This window comes from Aotus nancymaae, unplaced genomic scaffold (genome assembly GCF_030222135.1).
Source record: "Aotus nancymaae isolate 86718 unplaced genomic scaffold, 86718_ANA_hifiasm-v0.15.2.pri h1tg000014l, whole genome shotgun sequence".
In the NCBI taxonomy this organism is placed as follows: domain Eukaryota; kingdom Metazoa; phylum Chordata; class Mammalia; order Primates; family Aotidae; genus Aotus; species Aotus nancymaae.
Window position 1 is genome coordinate 34201383 of NW_026988425.1, and position 24454 is coordinate 34225836.

At 39.8% G+C, this 24454-nt stretch overlaps 1 protein-coding gene across 5 annotated transcripts in view; it reads right to left on the bottom strand.

Moving 5' to 3' along the window:
* Window positions 1–333: 333 nt before the first annotated feature.
* Window positions 334–24454, bottom strand: part of PRLR (prolactin receptor) — a 156118-nt gene continuing 131997 nt past the window's right edge. For all 5 annotated transcript variants that reach the window (XM_012459967.3, XM_012459968.3, XM_012459969.3 and 2 more), the window contains 7 exons: window positions 23930–24062; window positions 22347–22516; window positions 16802–16971; window positions 14742–14883; window positions 13089–13188; window positions 12528–12597; window positions 334–10703 (listed from right to left, as the gene is read on the bottom strand). In XM_012459967.3, the coding sequence (XP_012315390.2) occupies window positions 9690–10703; window positions 12528–12597; window positions 13089–13188; window positions 14742–14883; window positions 16802–16971; window positions 22347–22516; window positions 23930–24062 (1799 nt within the window). In that variant the 3' untranslated portion in view covers window positions 334–9689. The remainder of the gene's footprint in view (window positions 10704–12527; window positions 12598–13088; window positions 13189–14741; window positions 14884–16801; window positions 16972–22346; window positions 22517–23929; window positions 24063–24454) is intronic.

Sequence of the window (24454 nt, forward strand, 5' to 3'; positions counted from 1 at the left end):
TTTTCAAGGCTCGAGTCTGGCAGATGAATAAAGCCTGGGGGAATGTGTGTTCCATTTTGATTTAGAATAAGTAGGAAAATAAAATCAGAGGTGTTCAAAGATGAGCCCAAAAATTTGTGCCTGAAAAAAAAAGTCACAGATGGGTGTCCTAAGATAAATGTTTCAGCACGTGTCTGCATACTATATTTCCAGAGTTAAAATGCAGTTTCTTCACCCTTCTTTTAAAAAGTATATTCTGATGGGTTTCATTGTGGCAAAGAAAAAAAACTTGTCTCAAGTTACATTTTTTATGTAATGTATGTTTCACATACATATATAAAGACCCTCCAAAAATCATTGCTCAGGCAATAATTTATTAAGTCAATTTAAACTAAACATTGCTACCATTGCAAAAGCATTTTCTCTGAAAAGGGACTGAAAAATGCATCATAAAGTTACATAGTTCAGCAACAATATCAATATTGATTATGGAAAGTAAAACTACTGGCAAACGTCATTTAAACTTACCCTGTAATTTTTAATAACTTTATAAGGAGCAAATGTGTCACCTTAAAAATGTACCAGTGGCATTTACAAATTCTTTCAAACTCTTTTATAAATACAGTAATAAAAATTCCTGAGCTCCCTTTTCTTACACCAGTGTTCACCAATCAACAACCACGCGGTGTTTTATTTGACTGACGTCCTCTTTCCTTTTCTCAAGAAAATATTTTATCACATTCATAAAAGTATCTGTGCTTCAAGTCAGTTTGTAAGTATCTGTTTTAATGTGAACCTGATCATAACAAGAGAAAAATGCTTAACATTAGCAGGGGCAGCAGGAATTGAGGGGTGGTGTGGGGGACGGTGGAGGGGGTGTAAATAAAAGAATTCCAGTTTAGGCGTTGGAACCTCTAAAGTAGAATACATCTGACCATATCAAAAAACAGGCTCAGTTTCATCTGGATGGTTTCCAGGGACTTTCAAAGGTAAAGCCGGCAGGAATTGATCTGCATATTCTGGTCAGGAAGGTCCCTCTTGGGGACTTTTCAATGATCCTATATCTTATCCTTCTCCCTGGTACCCCCATTGCTCCCTTACTCCAAGATTTGCAAGTTTCTACGGAAATGGAAGTTGCATCTTTCAGGCCCCAAAAAACCAGGGAGATTTAGAATGTATAAAACTTGATTAGTAAGTTGTAGGAAATCTGACAAGGTTAAGGTTTCAGATGGGATTCTGGCAAAATGTGGCAATATTTAATTTCTGTTTTCTGTTGGGAAAGAACATTCAATACTTTTGAAAAATTAGCTACATATTACTCCTCCAGCTCATCATTAATTGTATGCATCTTGTGTCTAGTGACTAAGATTTCAAATTTTGTACCTTAAAAATATAAGAGGGCCCAAGAATTAAAGGCAGATGGCTTCAATATAAGCACAGGAAAGCTAGCGTTTCTTTGACTGAAGCCAAGTTTTTTAGAGCATGATACTCAAGTAAGAAAGAAATTTCTCATTCTTCTGTAAGACATGGCATTAGAGAATTAAGAGGAAGCAGAGAAGAACTTGTAAAGCAAAACCACACACCATTTCACAATTCTGCAGTACAAACATGAACAGTAAGTGAAATTTTCTAGGTCTAGATCCATTAAAAGTAAAAGATTATCCATTTACACTTCATCTGAAGAATTTTGTCAGAAAAGGTGTTAATAATATGGATAAATAATAACTGTTCAAAAGGATTCCCCACTTTAAAAAATGGTTTGTCTCTTTCTTTATTTCACAATATTTAAATAAACTTTTCTTATCGAATTTCCTTGTATCTGGTTCCATCTCCTCTCATTTTTCTCAGCCTCCCATGTTACAGGAATGAGGTAAAGGAGGGAAATTTTGTCTTGCAATCATATGGAAGGGTGGACATAAAGAGGAAGAATTTTTTTTGTCCAACTTACATAAATAATGTCCTGATTATAGATCTTTTAGCAGCAAGAAATGTCTAAAAAATTGCTTCAGCCATGCTTATATTATTTTGCTCATCTCCATTTCAAATAAAAAAATAGAGCAAGCATAGGTAAGGGAATTAAACATTTATTGAGCCAGGCACTAAGCTGGGTATTTTCAGTAATGATGTGAATAGGATTATAATGAACATATTGTATTGGGATGTCTAAGATTTTTGTTTGGCAAGCACTGTTTTTGGCATGCAGTAAAAATGAAGATGTTACGACAGTAGCAGCTAGCGTTATCTCCCATACTATTGACAAAGATTTAACTGCTCATGTTGTTCCCTCAAAATAGAAGGAGACAAATGAATAAAACCATGGAAAACAGAGAGCACAGTGGGCCATAAGCAAGGATTTACAGAATGAAAAACGCAAAATAGCACATCAGATGACTATAGTCTTCTGTAATTGTTTAAGTCTAAAAAATAGACATTACAATAATTACATATATAAATGAGTTTTTAAAATCAAAACAAGATTATTCCTGGTAAATGGCTGCCTTTTCCCATATCATACTATGTTTGATGGCTAAAATCAAATAAGGAAAAGAGTTATTTCTAGGGGGGTTACAGAAGTCAATTTGTAAGAGACATCATTATCATGGCTTTGGACAACTATAAGGTGACTTATAGTTAGGAAAAAATCTGCAGTCTACTGTTTTGTGGGTTTTTCATCTGATAACTTACTACACATTCTTTCTGAACCTCTTGCAGCTAGTTTTTATAAAATGCAAAAATGTAAGAATGTTTATTCAGAAACTTGTGTAACCCTGCAAAGCGGTGAATTAGAAGGTGTAAAAAAACCAAAACAAAAACAACCCCAGCAATTTAATTATAACAGTGACTTCTAATTTCTCACTTAGTGTTGGGGAATTTTGCTTGGCATTTTCTAGGGAAAGAGGAAAAGCAGAGGTAGTGGTAGCTTTGAAAATATGGAACCTTAGGCTATCACATATAGCTTCACTTCAATATGGCTTACAGAAGACACAATCACTCAACAGGCTGGTTCTAGATTGCTTTGGTTTCCAATAAGACTCTTCGGTTGTTTACAATGAATGATGAAGCACAAAAGCAAGCCTCATTATGCAAAGAACACTCATGAGGCATCAGCAGTCACGTGAAACAAAGCCGAGAGGCTGACTTTTAAACAACTGTTGGATTGTACTTTAAACGTGTAACACCCCAGAGCAGCTGTACAATGAATGACATAGAATCCTGCTTCCAGCAAATTGAGAAAAAAATTAGTACATTCACGGTTTCGACAGAAATATATTACATATTTTTTAAGTTTTGTTTTACAGTCATAGACACAATCATATTGAAATTACATACAAATAGATTGTAAGTTATTAAGTAATGATTTTCATTTGTATTACATGATGAGTTTCACAACATGAGGATTACATATTTTAATGTGGTGTATACTATTTTTGAACCACATAAAGCAATATAGTATAAAATAATGTAACAGTTACTGTAAAGTCAGAAATGCCACTTGGCAAATGTATCAAATATGCCACTGAAAAACAATCAAAGCATGAGACGTGACACCTTTCATTTCTAAACTATAAGCAGCTTTGAAGGAAGGACATTAGGACACAAAGGGGAGGTAGTTACTTTAAAAAATTCAAAATTGTCTTTTCAGGAATTTTATAAAACAAATTGTTTTTCAGAGGTATCTTTGCCGTATAGTTTTTCAGATAACATGATAAAAACATGTTTCCCCCAGGATTTGCAAAATGTGCACAAAAAAACCTCAGACTACATTTTGAGTTTTATCCAAGTGAAGCATAATTTGACCATAACTATTAAAGTTTGTTTTTTATATTCCTACTTCAGTTGCTGAGGTTTTTTTCTTTTTAATCAGCAGCAAGTAGAATGTTAATTAATTAAGATTATCTGTGGTCTATTTATTGACCACATCTTATAAACAGGATAGGTTTTTCCTATTTTGAGACTTTGCATGTCTCAATACTTTCTAAATTGAAATCAGAGCATTAAATCAAAGGAATTGGAGTGGACCAAACAGCTGCCAGCATCATAGTGTTGTGAATTATGTACCTCTCTTAGACATAAACTCAAAACACTCAACAGATTTAGATTTACCATGTCCAATAAAAATTGGATTTAGTGGGTTAGTCTCAGCATTTCATGGAATCCTGAGATGCCCAAATCTCTGGAAACTTCCTATCTCCTATTTTACTGTCCTTTTCCTTTTATTGAAATGGGTGTCATGAGGATCCCAGACCAAAAGTCACCATCCTGAAAAATAAGTTTGGGGCAAGAACTCCTGTTTTATTTTTGGATGATATATTTGCTAATCATAGAATAAGTTCAGATCATAATTATAAAGAGGATTTCTCTGAAGCAATCACTCTGTATTTTTAAAGCTTCTCCTTAAGACCTCCAGTATCTAGTCATCAACATAACTTGGATTTATGTATTTATTGAGACAAGGTCTTGCTCTTCAAGGCTGAAGTGCAGTGACACAGTCACGGTTCACTGCAGCCTCGACCTCCTGGGCTCAAGCAATCCTCTGGCCTCAGCTTCCCAAGTGGCTGGGACTACAGGTATGTGTCACCATGGCTGGAATTTTTAAAATTTTTGTAAAGACTGGGTCTTACTATGTTGCCCAGGCTGGGCATGGATTTATAAACGGCCTTTGAATTAACTAAATAATTAATGAACATGAGCTTAGTCTCTAAGCATGCAAATCTCTAAATGGGGTATACTTATGATCCTCAACTTGGGCTTGGATATCTGTGGAACTGATTCAAACTCCGACTCAGTCTTTTGTAGTGCCAAAGTCATTGCTTATGAATAATTTCATTTCTTGTGGATTCTATGGTTGCTACTCTTAGGAAAAATAGTAGGCTCTGGAGAAGGAGAAAAAACCCTACAAATACGTAAAGCTAGGAAGAAAAAGGAAAAGCAAAGATGTTATATCAATCTGACTTGGAGGAACAGATCTCTGTTTTTCTCTTAAATATTGTTACACAGTCTCACGTGTTCATGGCTTCAGGCCAAGGGCATGTCGGCAAGGCTTTCTTCCACTGCACCTAGGACTTTGACCTGAAACCCTGGATTTTACCTAGATAATGAGAATCAAAGACAGAACTGACATAGGTCTTAGAAACCTTTTAGGTCAACCCACCTATTTAACAAGTAAGGAACCTGATGGCCAGAGTTTAAAAGACTCATCCAGGGACATACAGTCTGCTTAGTGGTGGTGATGTGATTTAGTATTGGACATTGAGTGCTCCGTCACTGTCTTAGTGACAGCATTATTGTGCTTGAGCCAAAAAGGTAGAAAAGGAAATGTGTTCACTCAAGTACACATGAGACTTTTGTCAATGGCACATCTATGTTAGCAACACTTGGGATGGTAATTTGAAGTCATTTATATTTTTCTGTCTGTGTGCAAAGTTCCAATGTGCATGCATTGTTCTCTTCAGGTTTAGGCATGTGAGCCAATGACGTTCAAAAATGTATCAATATGTTTTAGTATGGAGAGTCTTAAATCACAGGGTGGCAGGTTTATCCCAAAATCATAGTCAGACTCAATTTCTTATCAGGCAAAGTAAGTCACACATTCACAACAGCTCTGTGTTGATTCAATTAAAAAAACATAAACATTCACTGAACATTTGCTGGTTGGCCCTTAGACCATTTTGTTGTGCCCTTTCTGGCTCCTTCTCATCTCTCCATTCATTCATATATCTGTATATCTATATCTGTCTCTATATATCCCTATAAGGCAAATGCTACTTTCTAATCAACACATTTTTCCTTGCAAAATGAAAACTTTAAAAAAAAAAAACTAGAGGAAGGCACTTTTTAAAATGTGCACAAATCTGTTTCTTTCTTGTCTACTCTAAGGAGATAGGGAAGTTGCTAAAGGCAGGGCCAAGTCTTTCTGCAAATGATGGGCAGTGGTGGACACTTCAGGAAAGAGAAAGTCAGAGTTTCCCCAGAGCCAAACTGCTCCTTGGAATGCAGGGGTCTCTGGTTGCTCAATAACTCAGAGGCTTTTCACATTCAGCTGGCTCATTATAAGACAAAGAGCAAAACTGTCCAGATCTTGTACAGGCAGTAAAGGATGACTCCTTCGGACCAAGCCAGTTAAAGTGAGTCTTTTGCACTTAAGTGACTACCAGGATTGGTTTTAGGCACTTAGGAAAATGTAGAGTTTGTTAAGCAGCTAATAAATGTAGGGTCTGTTAATATCTGACATGGCTGATACTAACTTGTGCTTATACATATCTGTTAGAATGAATTGGAACATTTTGCTATTTGGGTTGTAAGCTACACAAATCACCCACTGACTAGATTCAGTTTCCATGCGCCTTAAAACTTGAATATTTAGGTTTTTGTTTATAAAAATGCAACTTTTTATAACTCAGAGTGTAAGAATCCTTAAGCCAATGTGCGATGGTTGTTAATCTAGGATGATGAGAGAAAAATAACTAACAGCTAGATATAAGAAAAGGGATTTGGGGCTGTTTGATTCAGCAAGAAATGAGCATGGCTTGATTCAGTAAAAGATCATTTTTCTAAAGCTTAGTGCCTCATTCAATATGTCTCTTTTCAATCTCATGCCTTTTTGAAATGCCTCTTCTTTCTACACATATATTTGCACATAATATTTGAATATGATTCTGCACACATATCACTTATAAAATGCAGTGCAATATATTAAGACCAAGTGGAAGTGATGATTTGGAAAGCAAAGTATAAAGAGCACATCACTGAAGATTACTTTGTATTTCTGTGATGAAGAGCAATTATTTGTTAGCTTAATTAAGTTAGAAGGCATTGGTTGGAATTACTTTGCAGAAAAACATTCAGTGAGTCATGGAATCAAGGAGTCAGTTTCAAAGGACCTTAGAGATTATTTGGTCCAACATCTTCAAAGGAAACTGAGGCTTAGAGAGTGGAATTAATCTCTCCAAGGCAAAGCAGTTAGAACCAGAATCTAGGTGTCTTGACCATCGCCTGCCCCATATGTATCCTTCCATGTGAACAGCTGTCTCTTTGATAGATCACAGAAACAGTTCTTATTAGACCACAAAAAACCCTAATTCATATAGCTTGCTAATTGACCACAGAATTAAAGTTTTGACTTAATGAGCGGTTAATTGGTATTTTTTAGGGATTTAATTCCTTAGCTGTAACATTTGTTCATATGTATTATACAAAATTATATGTCAAAAGCAGATTACTTTTATGTTTAGGTTTTCAAACTGTAAGAGTGACTGATATATATCTTCTCTATTCTTAGAGAAGCCTATAGTATGTTAGGAAAGATTTAGTCTGCATTGGCTTTGAGGGTGACTGTCTTTGGTCAGTGCTTCTCAAGGTAGAACATATTCCTTGGTCTTTCAGAACTTGTGTGTACTTTTGCAGGTCATTCTTTTATGTGAATTCACAGAAGATTCAGCATAATGTGATTCTTTAACCTTTGATATGTTTCTTTTTTTTGCCTTCTTATATGCAGTGTTGTTCACTGCAAGTCAAACAGACTTAATCTGTCCTTTCCAAAAGAGGATTGTTTCTATGCACTAAAACAACCTTTAGTGGAAATGGTTATCTAGAACAGTGATTCTCCAACTTCAGTGTGCACTTGAATCATTTGGGGATCTTAGTAAAAAGCAGATTCTGATTCTTTAGGTTAGAGGTAGGGCCTAAGATTCTACAAATGGAATTTTCAAACACTTCCCAGGTGATGCCTATGCAGTTGGTTCTCAGACAGTGTAAGTACTGAGGATCTAGGGGACTGAATGAGCTTGGACAACTTTCCCACATGCTTCCCTTACTCACATGATATTGTTTATATATTAGGAAAATAGAGCTTCATGTCTATTGCTTTTGCCATTCCCAAAACACTGGCAATGTGTTCACTTTCTAACAGGAGGGGGACCTCTGAGTCCAGTTGCTATCAATCTGGGCTAGTTGGGGTGGAATATTTAAATCCCAGAGGTGAGATCAAGTTCTCTACGTCCAGCTAGTAAATGGACATATAGGATAGATTTGCCATCAAGTGAAGGGAAAAATAGAGGGAGGGTGTTAGATGAGTCATGGATGCGCCCTTTAAAACGAAGATCCAAGCTTTGACTTCTTTCGGGAAGCCTGGCATTGGAACTGACTGGGAGATTCTCACTACCATACTCTGATCTTTGGAGCTATTCCCATTGCTCTACAAATACCTAGTTTCCTAGGGCTTTTATCTGGACACTTCTGATATGAGCTCTGTTTCTGCGTCTGCCAAGATTTTGCAGATGAATTTACTTGAGAGAGACACTTAACTCCTGGCTTTGCTTAAAAATATTTTTTTGCTGTCCAAGATTTCTCACAAAAACAAAACCTCTCTCTTTCAAACAGCTGTTAGAAATCATCACTCTCCCTTTTTATGGTAGCTTTAGGAAGATTCACCCATTGATGAGCAGCAGTCCCAGAGGAGCCTTAAACTCAAAGGAGAAATAATTTCTGGTCTGTGAAGAATTCTAAATCCCTAGGTGGTTGTTGTTGGTAGCTGTTGCTTAAAGTGTCCTGGAGATTAAAACAATCGGGTAAACTATACTATATTGTGTTGAAAACTGAATTTTGTCATTCACTTTATATTTCACAGTGGGCTTTGGGTTGGTATGGCATTTTACTCTACAAACAGGAACTGCATATGCTACTATGTACTGTAAATACTCACTATAACCTTGGAGCAGAAAAATACCGTACCCACTGAATACATAAACAGCTGTACTGGGAAAATAGAAAATAGTCTTTTATTTTACCTAAGTGATAGAAAAATAGTCTTCAAAAATACATTGTTAAACTTACGGGTTTATATTAAAGTAGAATTTGTATGTACAGTAAGGCAGTAATTACATTAACATCCTGCTGTGGTTTTCTTTTAGTCTTTGGGGATTTTGTTTTTTTTCACTAAGAAAAGACTAGGGTGTATAATAAACTATCTGTCATGCTGAAATGAAGCAGGAAAACATCCTAAAAGGATTCACATGAAATTCATTTGCCCCTTGTGTAAGAAAATTTTAATTTCCAAACCATATTCTAAAGGGGCTTTAGAATAAAATAGAATTCAGGGGAAGAAAATCCATGCCTAACATATTTAAACTATTTTAAGAAAAAATTGGAGGCATCGTTTCTGACTTGCATTTCAGCAATGTGGCAGTAAGGTATAGGAACCGATGTAAACAATTTGTTCTGGAATGCATTCTTTCTTTAAATGGTTATATTTGGGTAATCCTAATAAAATGGAACAGGAGTGTAAAGGTTATGTAATTATTTTTTCAAAAGCAATTTTCAAGGCATTTTCCACCTATTTGTCATCTTTCTATGGTAAACAATTTTGACAATTTCATTTCCATCTGTCCCATGCCAAATCATGAAAGCCTTTTCCAGAGGATATACCCATTGGCATTGTCCCTCAAGAATACTAAGCAGTGTGCTTTTATTTTATCAAACACAATTTTATAACTAATAGCAAAAAGAAAATCTATAAATCACAGTTAGGAAACAGAATGATTTGTTCTAGAATCAGCTGTTGCAGAAAGAGGCAAGTGTTTGAAAATGGAGCATGAAAGGAGCTGGGAGCTTTAGTAGTGTCACTCTGATTACATTCTTGAGCGTTTCATGTACTCTGTAGTGTTACCTGAAGAAAAATCACATTTTAACCAATCATTCCATTAGTCAAGCTATCAGTGAAAGGAGTGTGTAAAACATGCGGGATCCAGGTAATCCAAACCACCCAGTTGGAGCCTGCAGTTGCTTGGTGTCGCAGTGAGGTCGGCCAGGCCTTTCTCAGCTTGATTCTGTTCAAGTGATGGTGGGGCCTCTTTGGCCAATTCTTCAAAGCAGGCCAAGTTTTTAGTGTGCGGATCCGGCACCAACACCAGGATGTTGTTATTATCCACAACCCTGGACACCTTGGCATACTCCTTACGGTTCTCAGCATCCCTGGGCTTCTCAGGCTGGCCGCTGTTTCCCTGTTTCGGTAGCAATGATAGTGCGCCATCTTTGTTGACCTTGTGAATCTCCACATAATCCAAGGGTATAGTGGAGCCAAAGGGGGTTTTCTCCTGGGGCAGCAGCCAGTGCTTGTCTTTGTCAGTCTTAGAATGGAAGCTTTCTACCTTCCTCTGCTGGGCTGCCTTTCCCTCCTCTCTAGGCTTACTGATTTGAGAGGACTTTAAAGCATCTTTGCCTGCTTTGTCCAACAGAGTGGCTGGTGCACCTGCGGGGCCCACAGCCAGCTCACACACATCAGCAATGTTGTGGTAAGAGGATCTGGGGTTGTGTTGGCTGGGCTCTGGTGAGGGCCATGTTGAACATTTGGATCCACCAGCATGAAAGTAGGGGGTTTTGCCTTCCATGCTTCTGCACTGGGGGTCCCAGGTGTGGGTTGTTTCAGGATTCTCTGGCTTCACAATGACCTCAGGAGCACAGAATGTGGAGGGACTGGCCTGGGGTTCCTCGCACTTTTCAGACAAAAGGGAGGGGCTGTCACAGCTCCCCCGGCCTGAGTCAATGTCAGGATCCAGGTATGTGGGTTTCATACCTTGACTTGGGTGTTCTTTTGAATGGACTGACATTAGATGCTGGTCCTCACTGTCATCTACTTCTAAATACTCCACCAGCAAGTCCTCATAGTCAGAAGTGGGAGGAAAGTCTTGGCATCCCAGGGCGCTCAGTAGTTCTTCAGACTTGCCCTTCTATGAAAACACAGGCACAAGAAGAGTTGGCTGTTAGCTTCAGAACATTTCAAATCAGCATCCCTGTTAAGTGGTATCTGTTCATTGCCACAAGCAGGTGGGAAGATCTCAAACTTCAGATATTTGTGTGCCAGGCCATCTAGAATCACCTTCTGGATATTATTCAGCAGATATTTTTCTTTAAGTCAACTCAGGATATTTAACTTGGTCTCTCTCCAAGCAATAATAATCATGAGTTTAGTGGGCAAGTAGTATATACAAATATAATAATAAACAGATAACTATAAAAAAAGGTTTGTGAAACTTCTAAACCAAGTGCTCACACATGCATCTGACACTGTGGCCCACTGGCAGAGGTGTGGTTTCTGGCCTCCTAACTTCTTCTATGATTTTCTATTATCTGGCAATAGTAAGTGGATTCTTGTCTTTTCCTTCTGTGGTTCCTCCTCCTTCTCTCCTTCTTATTTCCCCTTCCCTTCTCCTTTTCCTAAACCACTGTTTCCTTCTACTCTTCTTCCTCTCCCTCCTTCTATTCTCCCCCTTTATCTCCCTATTCCATATTTTCTCCCATCTCTTCCTACTTTTCTTTCTCATTCTATCCTTCTTCTCCCTCTCCTGTTTCCTCCCACCTCCTCCTTTCACTTGGCCCTCTTTTTTCTTATCATCTGGCTTGGGTCAGGTACTGACCCAGGTCTTGGCATTATTACTTATTGTAGGGTATGTGACTTTGGACAAGCTGTTCTCTGAACCTCAGCTTCTCCATTTTTAAAAGGTAGAAAGTAATATTAATACTATCCATCTGGGAGGGATCTTTTGAGGAATAGAGGTAATATTATTAAGAATACTAATATATATATTTTTAAGACAAAAGTCACTATTTTATCATTAAGTCTCTGTGGCTAGCACATTAAATAAACTGTGGGCTGGACAGCAGCTCATTTAGTTTATTGAGACATTCATACTGCTTCTATCAGGTCAATGCTACTCTGGATAGTGGAGGAAGATCACTGGATCAGGAACCCGGACGCCTGGGCTCTAGTCCCTGCTCTGATATTTGCAACCAAAGTGAACACAAACAAGTCATATTATCTGAGATTCACTTCTAATTTTACACTGTCAGACCCAGAGCAGCTGGGTCAAGTGGTATTTGCTTTAATGTACAGCTAGTTGCTTTTATATACATCACTGTTAAGCTTAAAAGCCAAACTAAAACTATATATTTCAACCTGGAGAAAAATTTAAAAATATTCTAACCCCTCTTTTCATTCAAAACACTCACCGTTTAATTCCCTCTTTCATCAGCCTAAATGGACCCTGGCAAACCGATGGCCCCACTGTATTGATCTGATCTCAACTGAGTGCCCAAAGTGAGATGAGAGATAATGGCAATAGGGCATTCTGTTACTATGGCTTTACATAAAGAACATTCAAGTAGAAGCTTTTACCAATGTATGATTGGCGGGCGGTGGGGGGGTGTCCTTGTTTTGCATTAATCAAAATATTCACCCTCTTTCTAAATTGATTATTTATACAACATGTTTATCTCTATGCTTATGAGTCAACCTGATAAATCAAGCAAGCATTGCTATGTGTTTCCATGTTTTCTTGACTTTCTCTCCTTGCCCTCTGACATTTACTGTGTGAAAGTAAGTACCCTCATCCTTCACACATCTTTCTGTTAACACACATGCTGACCAGGAGAGACAGCCTGAAAAGCCTGGCTGAAACCACCAGGCTGAACTGATGGGGACTGTGTGTGTGTGTGTGGAGAGTCAGTTATTGCAAAGCAGTGAGTCACACTGGAGTTTTTGCCTCTGTCCTTACCTCCAACAGATGAGCATCAAATCCTTTTATTTTTGGCCCAGGAACTGGCGGAAAAATGCAGGTCACCATGCTATAAAATAATTCATGAGATTGGTTAAATGACTCATTCTGACTGTAATTTTTAAAAGATTAGTATAATAGCTGCTATATGCACTGTGGTAGAGATAGGACTTAGAGTCTGACAGCTACATGAAACAATCAATGATGAAAATAAAATTACAGAGTCCTATATTAAAATTAGCTCTAGCTAATTAAGGAGGCTGATTTTGAAGTTAGTGGATTATTTGGACTATTTGCTACTTTTGATTTTAGCTACTCTTGCCAGATTTTTACTGTTTTACAACTATCAATCTGTTTCATAGAAAGAACATCAGCCTGAAATGTTTTTTCTACTTTTTCTAGCACTGATAAAAGATTTTTTTATGGGCAAAAACATTACATCTGATGGCTAAAATGAGGTGCTTGGATTATCTATAGGTTTCTATCATCTTTGTATTATTCTTTTTGCCATTATCCCTGACTATCATGATGCAGAGAAGAAGTTCAGAGACAGTGAAGTACCTATAGCCCTTCAAAGCCACTGCCCAGACAATAATCAAACAGATGACAGCAGAAAGAACAGCCACAGAGATCCACACGGTTGTATCTTTCATGGTGAACTCTAAAAAACAAACAGTCAGAAAGCTTTGATCACACACAGCATCATTAAAAACAAACAAACCTAATGAATGAAACTCTTAAACCCAAGAGTGTTTTCCTCCATCTATATATTTTTTTATTTGAACAGCAATCCAAAGTAGCATCAATGACAGGGTTATTTTCTTTCCAATATTATTAATATATTAATATGTTGCATATATTTTATAGTACTCTACAAATTTAAAAATCCCTTCACATACTCTTTTAATTGATCCTTAAAGAGGAAATCCAAGGTCACATGGTCATTTGTAGTAATAATAATAAAAGCTAACATTAATTAAGTTCTTACTAAAAGCCATCAGTGGTGTTAAGCTCTTTGCCTACATTGCTTTGTTACAAAAGATAAGAAAACTGAGAATCTAAGAGTGAGTTACCAATGGCCATATAACTATAGTGTTGCAGGCTGGGATTTGAACTCAGGCTTTCTGCCTCTAGATCCTGTGCTTTTGTTAAGTAACAGGCAGGACCAGACCAGAAGTATGCCTGATTTGCAGTTCAGTGCCCTTTCCAGTATGCCAAGCCAATGAAAGCCCAATACGTTGGTCAGGCAAGTTGTTAGAAGAGCTAGACTTTGCCATGTGGTTCTGGGAAAGACCCTAACTTTGCTGAGGTTTGGTTTCTTCACTTTTCTTTTCTTTTCTTTTTCAGGCTGTCTTGCTCTGTCACCCAGGTTGGAGTGCAGTGGCACGATCTCAGCTTACTGCAACCTCCACCTCTTTGGTTCAAGCAATTTCCCTGCCTCCACCTCCCAAGTAGCTGGGATCACAGGTGCACACCACCACGCCTGGCTAATTTTTTCTGCATTTTTAGTAGAGATGGGGTTTCACCATGTTGACCAGATTGGTCTCGAATTCCTGACCTCTACCTGCCTTGGCCTTCCAAGGTGCTGGGATTATAGGCGTGAGCCACCATGCCCGGCCTCTTCACTTTTAATTCTTAACAATAATCATATTCTCTGAATACCTGGGAGGGTTGGGAGGACTAAACAAGGTACAGCCTTTGTAAGCCGTAAGGCATTTTAAAAATGCAAGATGGATTGTTCCCTTATAGAACACAAGTTACTGAATTAAGATGCTTTGCTGGAGCTGTCTGTCTTATATCCCATGTCTTCACTAAGAGACTGAAGTATAATCCATAGCAGAGACTGAGCATCAGTTCATGCCTTTGAGACAGGGTAATGCCTCATAAATTCTGGAAAAACTAGATGATGACCTTGACCAAATCCTCTAAATGATAGGAATGGGGCAGATGGTGGGGGCAGAATGACTGACCATCAAGCCCCTTGAGACACCAGGCCCGTGTCTGTAGCCTTATACTAAAACTGTTCTCCACTGGCAGTAATCCAGGGAGCAATGCTGCTCTTCAAAATCTGTGTATTGGGCAGAAAGTTTATAAACCCACCTCTTCTATTCTGGCTAAGGCTCAAAGTTGTTTCTCTATTAGTAGTTATTATATGCAAATATACCATTTAAAACATATTTAGGGATATAAGCAAAGAAGAGCCAAGATGCTCACCACTAGGTATCTGAATAGAGCATTCTGGACTCCATGAACTCCAATATCCATGGTCTGGCTTGCAGCGAACCTGGACAAGATATTTCTGTCCTGGATGTAGGCTGAGAATCTTAAACTCTGTTTGCTGCCCAGCAAAATGGGTCTAAGGTAGAATAAGGAAAACAGAAGTCACTTCTGACATTTGTTGTGAAGAAAGAGAGTTTTTCCCTAAAAAATAAACTACAGCGGAGTTAGGCTGAACAATCATACACAGAGAATTCCCAGCTGTCACTGCTCCACTGTCTTAGCCCTATCTCTTCCTCCTCTTAAAATTGTTCACACAAAAATTTAACAGGTTTTCTATCTTTCCATTTGGGACTCTACTTCAGAAAAGTCAAATATTCTGCATTCCTCCCACTTTATGAAAAACAACTAGTTGATATAAAGAATTGTTAGCTTTTAAACCTTAATGAAATAACTGATTCAATAATAAATTGGTGTTAAACACACGAGGTGAAAGAGAATTGGGCATTCATGTATGGTAAAGTAGTAGCATACAAATTAAACATGACTTTACAATCAAGGGATCGGTGTGTCATCTCCCCAGTTCAGGGGGCAGTTTTAGCATCACTTATAATGGGTCAACCAGATAGTTTTTGACATCTGATTAAATATAATATAGAGTACATAATATCACCTCTGAATTTCCCAATTCTTGGCAAAAATTGTTCAGCCTACGTCTAATCAAGCCTGGTTACAGGAAATGGAAACATAGAGAAATTAGCTCAATGACCCGACAAAGAACTGATCAGAGAAATGTAGAAGGTAGGATACTGTATGGGACAAGTGGCCCAGTCTTCTCATTGCACTGAAACTGAAGGGATATAACAATCAGTTACAATGTGTGGTCTATGAGTGGATTCTGGTTTGGACAAAGTAGCTGTTAAAGATATTTGGAGACATTGGGAGGAATTAAACTAGGGACTGGCTATTAAATGATATTAAGGAATTTTAATTAATGGTCTTATGTGGGATCCTATTATTTTGGCTATGTTCAGAAATGAACCTTTTTTAAAGAGGCATATGCTAAAGTATGTAAAGGTGGAATACTGTACTGCCTGCAATTTACTTATTTCTTTAGGTTGAAGTATTTTATTTTTATTTTATTTATTTATTTATTTGAGACAGCCTTGTCACCCAGGCAGGACCCTGGCTCACTGCAACCTCCACCTTCCATGTTCAAGTGATTCTCCTGCCTCAGCCTCCCGAGTAGCTGGGATCACAGGCACCTGCCATCACGCCTGGCTAATTTTTTGTATTTTTAGTAGAGATGAATTTTCGCCATATTGGTCAGGCTACTCAAACTTCTGACCTCAAGTGATTCACCCGCCTCAGCCTCCCAAAGTGCTGAGATTACAGGCATGAGCTACCGTGCATAGCATTTTTTTTTTTTTGAGTCGAAGTTTCACTCTTGTTGCCCAGGCTGGAGTGCAATGGCACCATCTTGGCCCACTGCAACCTCCACCTCCTGGGTTCAAGCAATTCTCCTGCCTCAGTCTCCCAAGTAGCTGGAATTACAGGCATCCAGCTAAGTTTTTAGGGATGGAGTTTCCCCATGTTGGCCAGGCTGGTCTTTAACTTCTGACCTCAGATGATCCACCTGCCTTAGCCTCCCAAAGCATTGGGATTACGGGTGCTAGCCACTGCACCTGGCCTGGTTGAAGTATTTTAAAGTAAATAAAAACACAGCCATTGACTATGACTGAGATTCCCCCCTCCTACCTGGTGCCATTTAAGTACTCTCATGAGGGTCTAGATCTAAAATGTATTAAGGGAGGCAGTTTGGAAACCTGGTCAAATGTCTTTGCAGTGCAAGAAACTAGCCCGAGGAGAGCTGTGAAGATGAGCCCCCATCAATCCCAATAGAGGAGAGAAGAACTTTTCACATCTGGGTGAGTCATAACTGCATTGGAGGCCAATACAGTGACCCAATAATTAGGAGGAACAACCTGTTTTCAGTTGTGAGGGGTTTATCCTTGCCAAAAGCCATGGTTCCTTCAAAAAGCATATGGATCACTCACCTCCCATTCTGCCGTGTTCTCGGGTTTTAATTGAATTTCATATAGGAGCGTGAACCAACCAGTTTTTAAGTCAATCAGGGTAGGTGGAGACCATTTAATCCACAGATAGGGATTTTTGTCTTCTGGCTGTTTTACTTCCACAACCACATTCAAAGGAGGGTCTGGTTGAACTGTGGAAATACAGCAAAGTCCAGTAGCACTCACTGCTTGCACGCTTTCTTTGGCTTTACCATTTTCTATCAGGAATTCCATTTTCTATTTATCATCTCACTCTTCTCACTGTACTATAAGCCCCCCAAAGACCAGGGATTATGGTCTTCTACCTCTTAGTATGTGACCGACCATATTTGTGCATACAGATGAGATTTAGGTGGTAAGAATATTAAGCAGCTGGGATTTCATTATCTGCATGTTCTCGCTTTCCATCAGCTAGAGTCCCATAGCTATCCCCATAATTTTCATGATGACAGAGACCAGGTGATAAAAACTGGGCTGGGATTTGCAAAAGTGGGAGTTGGCATGGAAGACTATAGGGAAGAGATTTCAAATAGCTTATTTCCTTCAGCTGGGAGTGAAAGTGTCCTTAGTGACACACGGTTTTTGTGAATGAACTATTCATAATCATAACTCTGTAGATAGCAGGTTTACAGGTTCCAACTTTGCTTCGGCAATTATATCTTATATTCAACATACACATCACACCAACATACACATTACACCCTGTGGTGAATGAGATCCACTCTCCCAGATGTTAAATTATTAAAATGTACGTGGAGGTTGAGCTTTTTGGCAATGATCCTTTTGGTGATTTCATAACAGTCCATTGGCCCAGTCACTCATTCAACAAATGTTTAGTGAATTCCCATTAGCAAAATAATAGCTAATGTCTCTTGAGTATTTACTACATGCCAGTGACTGTAAAAAATACTATCTCTGCATCATTTTTTATAATCCTCTAACAACTCCATGATTTGCCGTACCCATTCATTTTACAGAGGAGGAAACAGGCTTAGAAGAGGGAAAATTACTTGCCTAAGGACACATATTTGGTAAAAGTGTTATCTGAACCCATAACTATATGACTTAGAGGAAGCGGCCTCTGCCATTTCACTCTACCATGGTTGTAAGGCTTTGCATTTATGTCAGGTGCTGGAGAGCAGGCCTGGGATTAGTTTGAGGTGAGTGAAGTGCATAGGATACAAAATTTAAGAAGGGGCAAATGGCCAAGAAGCACATGAAAAGACGCTCAAGGTCATTAGCCTCCTGGGAAATGCAAATCAAAACCTCAATGAGATACCATTTCACATCTATCAGCATGGCAAGAATTTGAAAAATGAAACATAACAAGTGTTGGTGAGGATGTGGAGAAAGTGGAACCCTCATACATTGCTGGTGGGAATGTAAACCAGTGCAGCCACAGTGGAAAACAGTCTGGAAGTTTCTCAAAAACCAAAACTTAGAATTGCCATATTACTCATCAATTCCACTCCTAGATATAGATTCAAAAGAATTGAAAACAGATGTTTAAGAAAATCTTGTATGTAAAATTTCATAGCAGCACTATTTCTAATAGGCAAAAGTGAGCAAATCTAAATGTCCATCAGCTGATGAACAGTTAAAAAATGTGTTAGAGGCCGGGCGCGGTGGCTCAAGCCTGTAATCCCAGCACTTTGGGAGGCCGAGGCGGGTGGATCACGAGGTCAAGAGATCAAGACCATCCTGGTCAACACGGTGAAACCCCGTCTCTACTAATACAAAAAAAAATTAGCTGGGCATGGTGGCGCGTGCCTGTAATCCCAGCTACTCAGGAGGCTGAGGCAGGAGAATTGCCTGAACCCAGGAGGCGGAGGTTGCGGTGAGCCGAGATCGCGCCATTGCACTCCAGCCTGGGTAACAAGAGTGAAACTCCGTCTCAAAAAAAAAAAAAAAAAAAAAAATGTGTTAGAGGCCAGGCATGGTGGCTCACGCCTATAATCCCAGAACTTTGGGAGGCTGAGGTAGGAGGATCACCTGAGGTCAGGAGTCCAAGACCAGCCTGGCCAATGTGGTGAAACCCCATCACTACTAAAAATACAAAAAATTAGCCAGGCATCGTGGTGCACTCCTGTAGTTCCAGCTACTTGGGAGGCTGAGGCAGGAGAATCGCTTGAACCCAGGAGGCAGAGGTTGCAATTAGTCGAGATTGTGCCATTGCACTCCAGCCTAGGTGACAAGAGTGAAACTCTATCTCAAAAAAAAATATGTGATATAGCTACATATTTTATGATTCCATATATATATGAAATATCCAGACGAGGCAAACTCCCAGAAACAGACAGCAGATTAGTGGTTGGCAGGGGTTAAGGAAGGGAGAAATGAGAAGTAACTGCTTAGTAATGGATGTGAAGTTTCCACTGAGGGAGACAAACGTGTTATGGAACTAGATAGTGGTAATGGTTGTATGATATTGTAATAAACTAATGCCATTCAATTGCATGCTATAAAATAGCTGAAATGGTGGATGTGTGTTTTGTGTTTGTTACCACAATAAAAACAAATAAAGTGGCTTCCTGCTGGTAAGAATTTAAAAAAAGAAAATGAAGGAGGCATTTACTTTAGTAGGTTCCTGTGGCTACAGCCCCTGTGAGTACCTTCCTAAGACTCAGGTTCTGGGGTGCTGGCTTGCTTCATCCCAGTCTCAGTCCTGCAGGTCAGTGACATTTTCTCTATTCATTTATTATTTCCTTAAATCAATCTCTGTACCAGATGGGGAAAGAGTGCGTGTAACTATAGTGTACTTGGCATTATGACCTACATTTGCCTAAAAACCAACATTTAAATATTTGCCACCCATTGCGGAAGGACTGACGCCCACAGTCCATGCCATCACCACTCCACTGAGAAGACTGTGAATGGCTCCTCTGGGAAATTGTGAGGCAACAGCTGTGGGGCTTTCCAGAACATGATGCGTGCATCTTTGGTGCTGCCAAAGCTGAGGGCAAGGTCATCTCTGAGCTGAATGGGAAGCTCACTGGCATGGCCTTTCATGTCCCCGCCACTGTGTTGGTCATGGACCTGACCTGCCATCTAGAAAAACCTGCTGGATATGATGACATCAAGAAGGTGGTGAAGCAGGCATCGCAGGGCCCCTTCAAGGGCATCCTGGGCTACACTAAGCACCAGGCTGTCTCCTCTGACTTTAACAGCAACACCCACTACTCTGCTTTCCATGCTGGGGCTGGCACTGCCCTCAATGACCACTTTGTCAAGCCCATTTCCTGGCATGACAATGAATTAGGCTGCAGCAACAGGGTGGTGGGCCTCATGGCTCACATGGCTTCCAAGGAGTAAGACCTCTCCAAGGAATGGGACCACCAGCCCCAGCGGGCGCAGAAGAGCAAGAGCGAGGCCCTCAGCTGCTGGGGAATCCCTGTTGCACTCAGTCCCCCACCACACTGAGAATCTCCCCTCACAATTTTCAAGCAGATCCCCTGAAGAGTCGGGGCTTAGGGAGCCCCACCTTGCCTTGCACCATCAGTAAAGTCCCACCTGTACCAAAAAACAATTGCCATCAATTCTAAGCTGGTATGTTATTCAGTAAATACCTAAGAAAGATTATTTTGAGTATATTTCCTAAACAAATGGCAGCTAATAAATCAACATTTTAAGTTAAATACATACCAAGCAATGCTTCTGATAAAAAAAATTGTACGAAAATTCAATTCAAATGTTCAAGATGTATCTCTTAGAGCGTACTTTCCCAACCTCAGCACTACTTGCATTTTGGACTGGATATTTCTTTGTTGCAGGGGACTGTCCTATGTTTTGTACAATGCTTCGTAGGATCTCTGGGCTTTATGTACCACATAGAAGTAATACTCCTGCCTCCCCACTTTCCTAGGTTGTGATAATAAAAAAAAGTCTCCAGTCATTGCCAAATATCCTGTGGGAAGCAAAAACAGCTCCCAGTTGAGAACCACAGCTTTCAAGTGTTTTCACTATAACTAAATATTACTCAACCACAAAGAATTCTACTTCTGAGCAATTATCTGCCAATGATGTCATTCTGTACTGCAGGTTATCACTGGCTAAGAGTCAAAGTGTCAGAAAATGTACCGTGCACTATAAACTGAACTTCCATGGGCTGTCACAATGCTATAGGCTGCAGGGTTATACGAGAGTTCTGTGGAGACTTACTATTTTGAAAAATATGATCCAACATATTCTTTCACCAGAGAGTTTGTTTTCCAGATTCAATGAGAATTTCATATACAGTTGTTCATTTCTCTTTTGAAACATACTACTTTTCTTCAGTGAACTCTTTCTTTATGGATCACATTTATTAAAACGGTTGCTAATTTCAGAACATTTCTTGCTTTTATTGTCTTGCCTTCAAATATTATAACGCTTGAGGGTAAGGCAATACACACACACACACCCTCACACACACCCTCACACACACCACATTTATATAAAATTTATCATCCATCATGGAAGGACTCATGTCCACAGTCCATGCCATTACTTCACAAAGACTGTGAATGGCCCCTCTGCACAACTGTAGTACGACAATCATGGGGCTCTCCAGAACATCTTCCCTTCTTCACCACCCTCTTGATGTCAAAATATTTGGCAGGTTGTTCTAGACAGTAGGTCTGGTCCATGACCGACACATTTGTGGTGGGGACATGGAAGGTCATGCCAGTGAGCTTCCCATTCAGTTTGGAGATGACTTCCTGCAACCTTGGCAGCACCAGTAGATGCAGGGGTGATAATCAATCTCTCTCTCTCTGTGTCTCTGTGTGTGTGTGTGTGCGTGCACACACAGAACATTGGTAGCTTTTAACATTTACATTACATTATTTTCTTGAACACTATGTTTGTCAAGGATTACATGGTACCACCTCACATGATCTTCTTATGCTATAAAAGTAACATGTTTAGTAAAAAAATTACAAATGGTGTGTGTGTGTGTATCTGCATCCATGGCAATTGCTCCCTTTGCTTTGCCCCAAACTCATACGTGTGTGTGTGTGTATACATATCACATATACACAACATATATATGTTGTGGATCAACATACACACACACACACACACACACACACGTATGAGTTTGGGGCAAACCAATGGGAGCAATTGCCGTGGATGCAGAACCAGATGAACCCTTCTAAGAGCTTCTTCTTCATGGAGCAGCTCTGTCTCCCATGAAAAGAAATAAAAAGAAATCTCAGCTTGCTAAGGAAGAAGGGACATTGATTACAAGGGAAGGGCAAGATAGAAGGGTTGGCAAGGGAAGCAAACATAGAACATTTGTGCTGAGTGCAAGAGGATGAGGGTCAAGGGAAAGCACAGGAGCAAAGGATCCCAAGTGCCAGCCTTAGTGTCATGGACGACTTGATAAAAAATGATTTGAATTGCTCAGTTGACAAGCATATTGTGAATTTTCTCATCCTTTTTTGGGGTGGGGGATCCATCCAAAACCCAAGAAAACTCACACTGAGTCTGACTATTGACTAATACACAATGGAGTAACAAATTCCTCACCCATTTCCCTTCCCCTTACTTATGTAAGTCACGTCCACATGGAGTTCATCTGAGAAAGTGCTTCCCATCTCGTTAGTAGCGTTGACTGTCATGACGTACGTCCTCCACATGGAGGTGTACTGCTTGCCAAAGTGGCAGGAGTTGGGGCCACCGGTTATGTAGTCTGGACATTCATGCATCAGTTTCTCTCTGCAATAAGTAATGTATTAGGAATGAATAAGAAAGTGATAAAGAGAGTCTAGTTTTTTCTTCATAGATCAATACCACTGGCCTTTGGGTATCAGAAATTTCAAGCACAAAACCCAGAGCTGATGAATGGTTCCCCAGGCTTCCTCCCATTTCAGCTGAGAGTGAGAGAAAGAAGAGCATGCTGGAAAAGTTATTTTAGGGCCTCAAGCCTTCTGTTTCTCATCAACCCTTCCCTTCTGTAAGTATTCTTGTGGGCTCTGGGATATATATTCCCTGCTAATAAACACTTGAGCTTTCAATGACCCAGGCACCACCAAACCCAGGTCACGCCCATGGGGTCACCTCAGGGAACTGGAACTTTCACCTATCCACACACGGGGTGCAAAGCACAGTGCAGCAGCTTTGCACATGTGTGTTGAATTACATTTCATTTTTTAAAAAAGGGTCTAAGGGGACAAAAACTGATGCTGATCCATTTCAGACTGCACCAAGTCAGCAATAAAGTGAAGTGATGTTGAAAGGAGGTATTTCAGGCCCACGTGGCTCAGTGGGCTGCTCACATTTAGACTTAGGAGCCTCAGAGCAAGACACACCACACAGGTATAAAGGCTTGCTCAATTCTGGTTGTATTTGAGTTCCTGAAATCTGTTTACATGATGCCCCTTTGGACTTCAGCTGGAATAACAGTTTTGTGTACAACAAAGTGCAGGCATCGGAAAGTGGGCAAGCTGTCTTTACCAGCAACTAAATATTTTCCTTTTTGAAGAAGAGTACAGCTCTCCCAGGATTGCCGGGAGGGTCTCATTGTGAGTGTAACAAAATGCTTGCCCAGAGATGATCTGGTTTAGCCCTCATTGCAACCTTAGGTCCAAATATATCCTCCAGATCATGGCTCTTGGATCAGCAATCTGCTAAGGAAAAACCTCACCTTCTTCTCCCTACAAGATTCTTTATTTTCTTGAACATGAAACAAGTTTGAAAACCTTGTACCATGTTTATCAAGGATTACATGGTGCCACTTCACATGACCCTCTTATGTTGCAAAAGTGACATGTTTAGTAAAAAAAAAAAAAATTACAAATGGCATAAGGTTTATAGATAAGCATCTAAGATTAACTAGCACTTAAGAAACATTTATGTGGGGCCTGAGGCTACAACCTAAGCTGTGACAGGGATTTGAAACATTACTGATATTGCACTGCTATGGCTGGTTACTTTATGTATATTGACACAGCTCTTAACAGACATTAATGGGACAATATGGGCATGGACCTTAGACTCCCCTTTCCCCAGTGGTATGAGCCTTACTGGTGTAAATTCAGGAAAGTGCTGTCACTCAGAACCAGTGTTTCTTTGGCCTGGAGAATGGAAATACTCATGCGGGGTTTGATAGGAGAGAAGGAAACTTCTTACCCTTCCCTGTGGTAAGTCAGTGAATAATTGGTAGGAAGTCCTCCATCTGCCCCAGGCCTCCACCAGCAGGTGAATGTTTCCTTATTGGGAGAACGACATTTAAAGATCTCAGGTTTCCCAGGAGGTGACTGTCCTAGAAAAAGTCAGAAGCCACTGCATCAATATTGAGGTCCACTTAACCATTTGACCCTTCTGCTGGTGGTGGAATAGACTGATGGAACCCAAGCCAGTGATGAAGTCTCAGGGTGAGGAGACCTAGGGTGGCTGCTCAGAAATGCCAAGCGTCAGCATCCAGCAACACTCCTCTGTGGGCTACCCTGATGTTGGTAGGGCTCTTAGCTTTGTGGGGGGTGTGTGTGTGTGTGTGTGTGTGTGTGTGTGTGTGTGTGTGTACTTTGAGATGGAGATACCAATAGCCTACGTGAGGTCTAGTGACTAACCAAAATTTCAACAAAGAGTGAACCTTGAATGCAAGATAGACACATAAGGATTGAAGAGTGTGTGGCCCTTTTGTAATCCCATGAG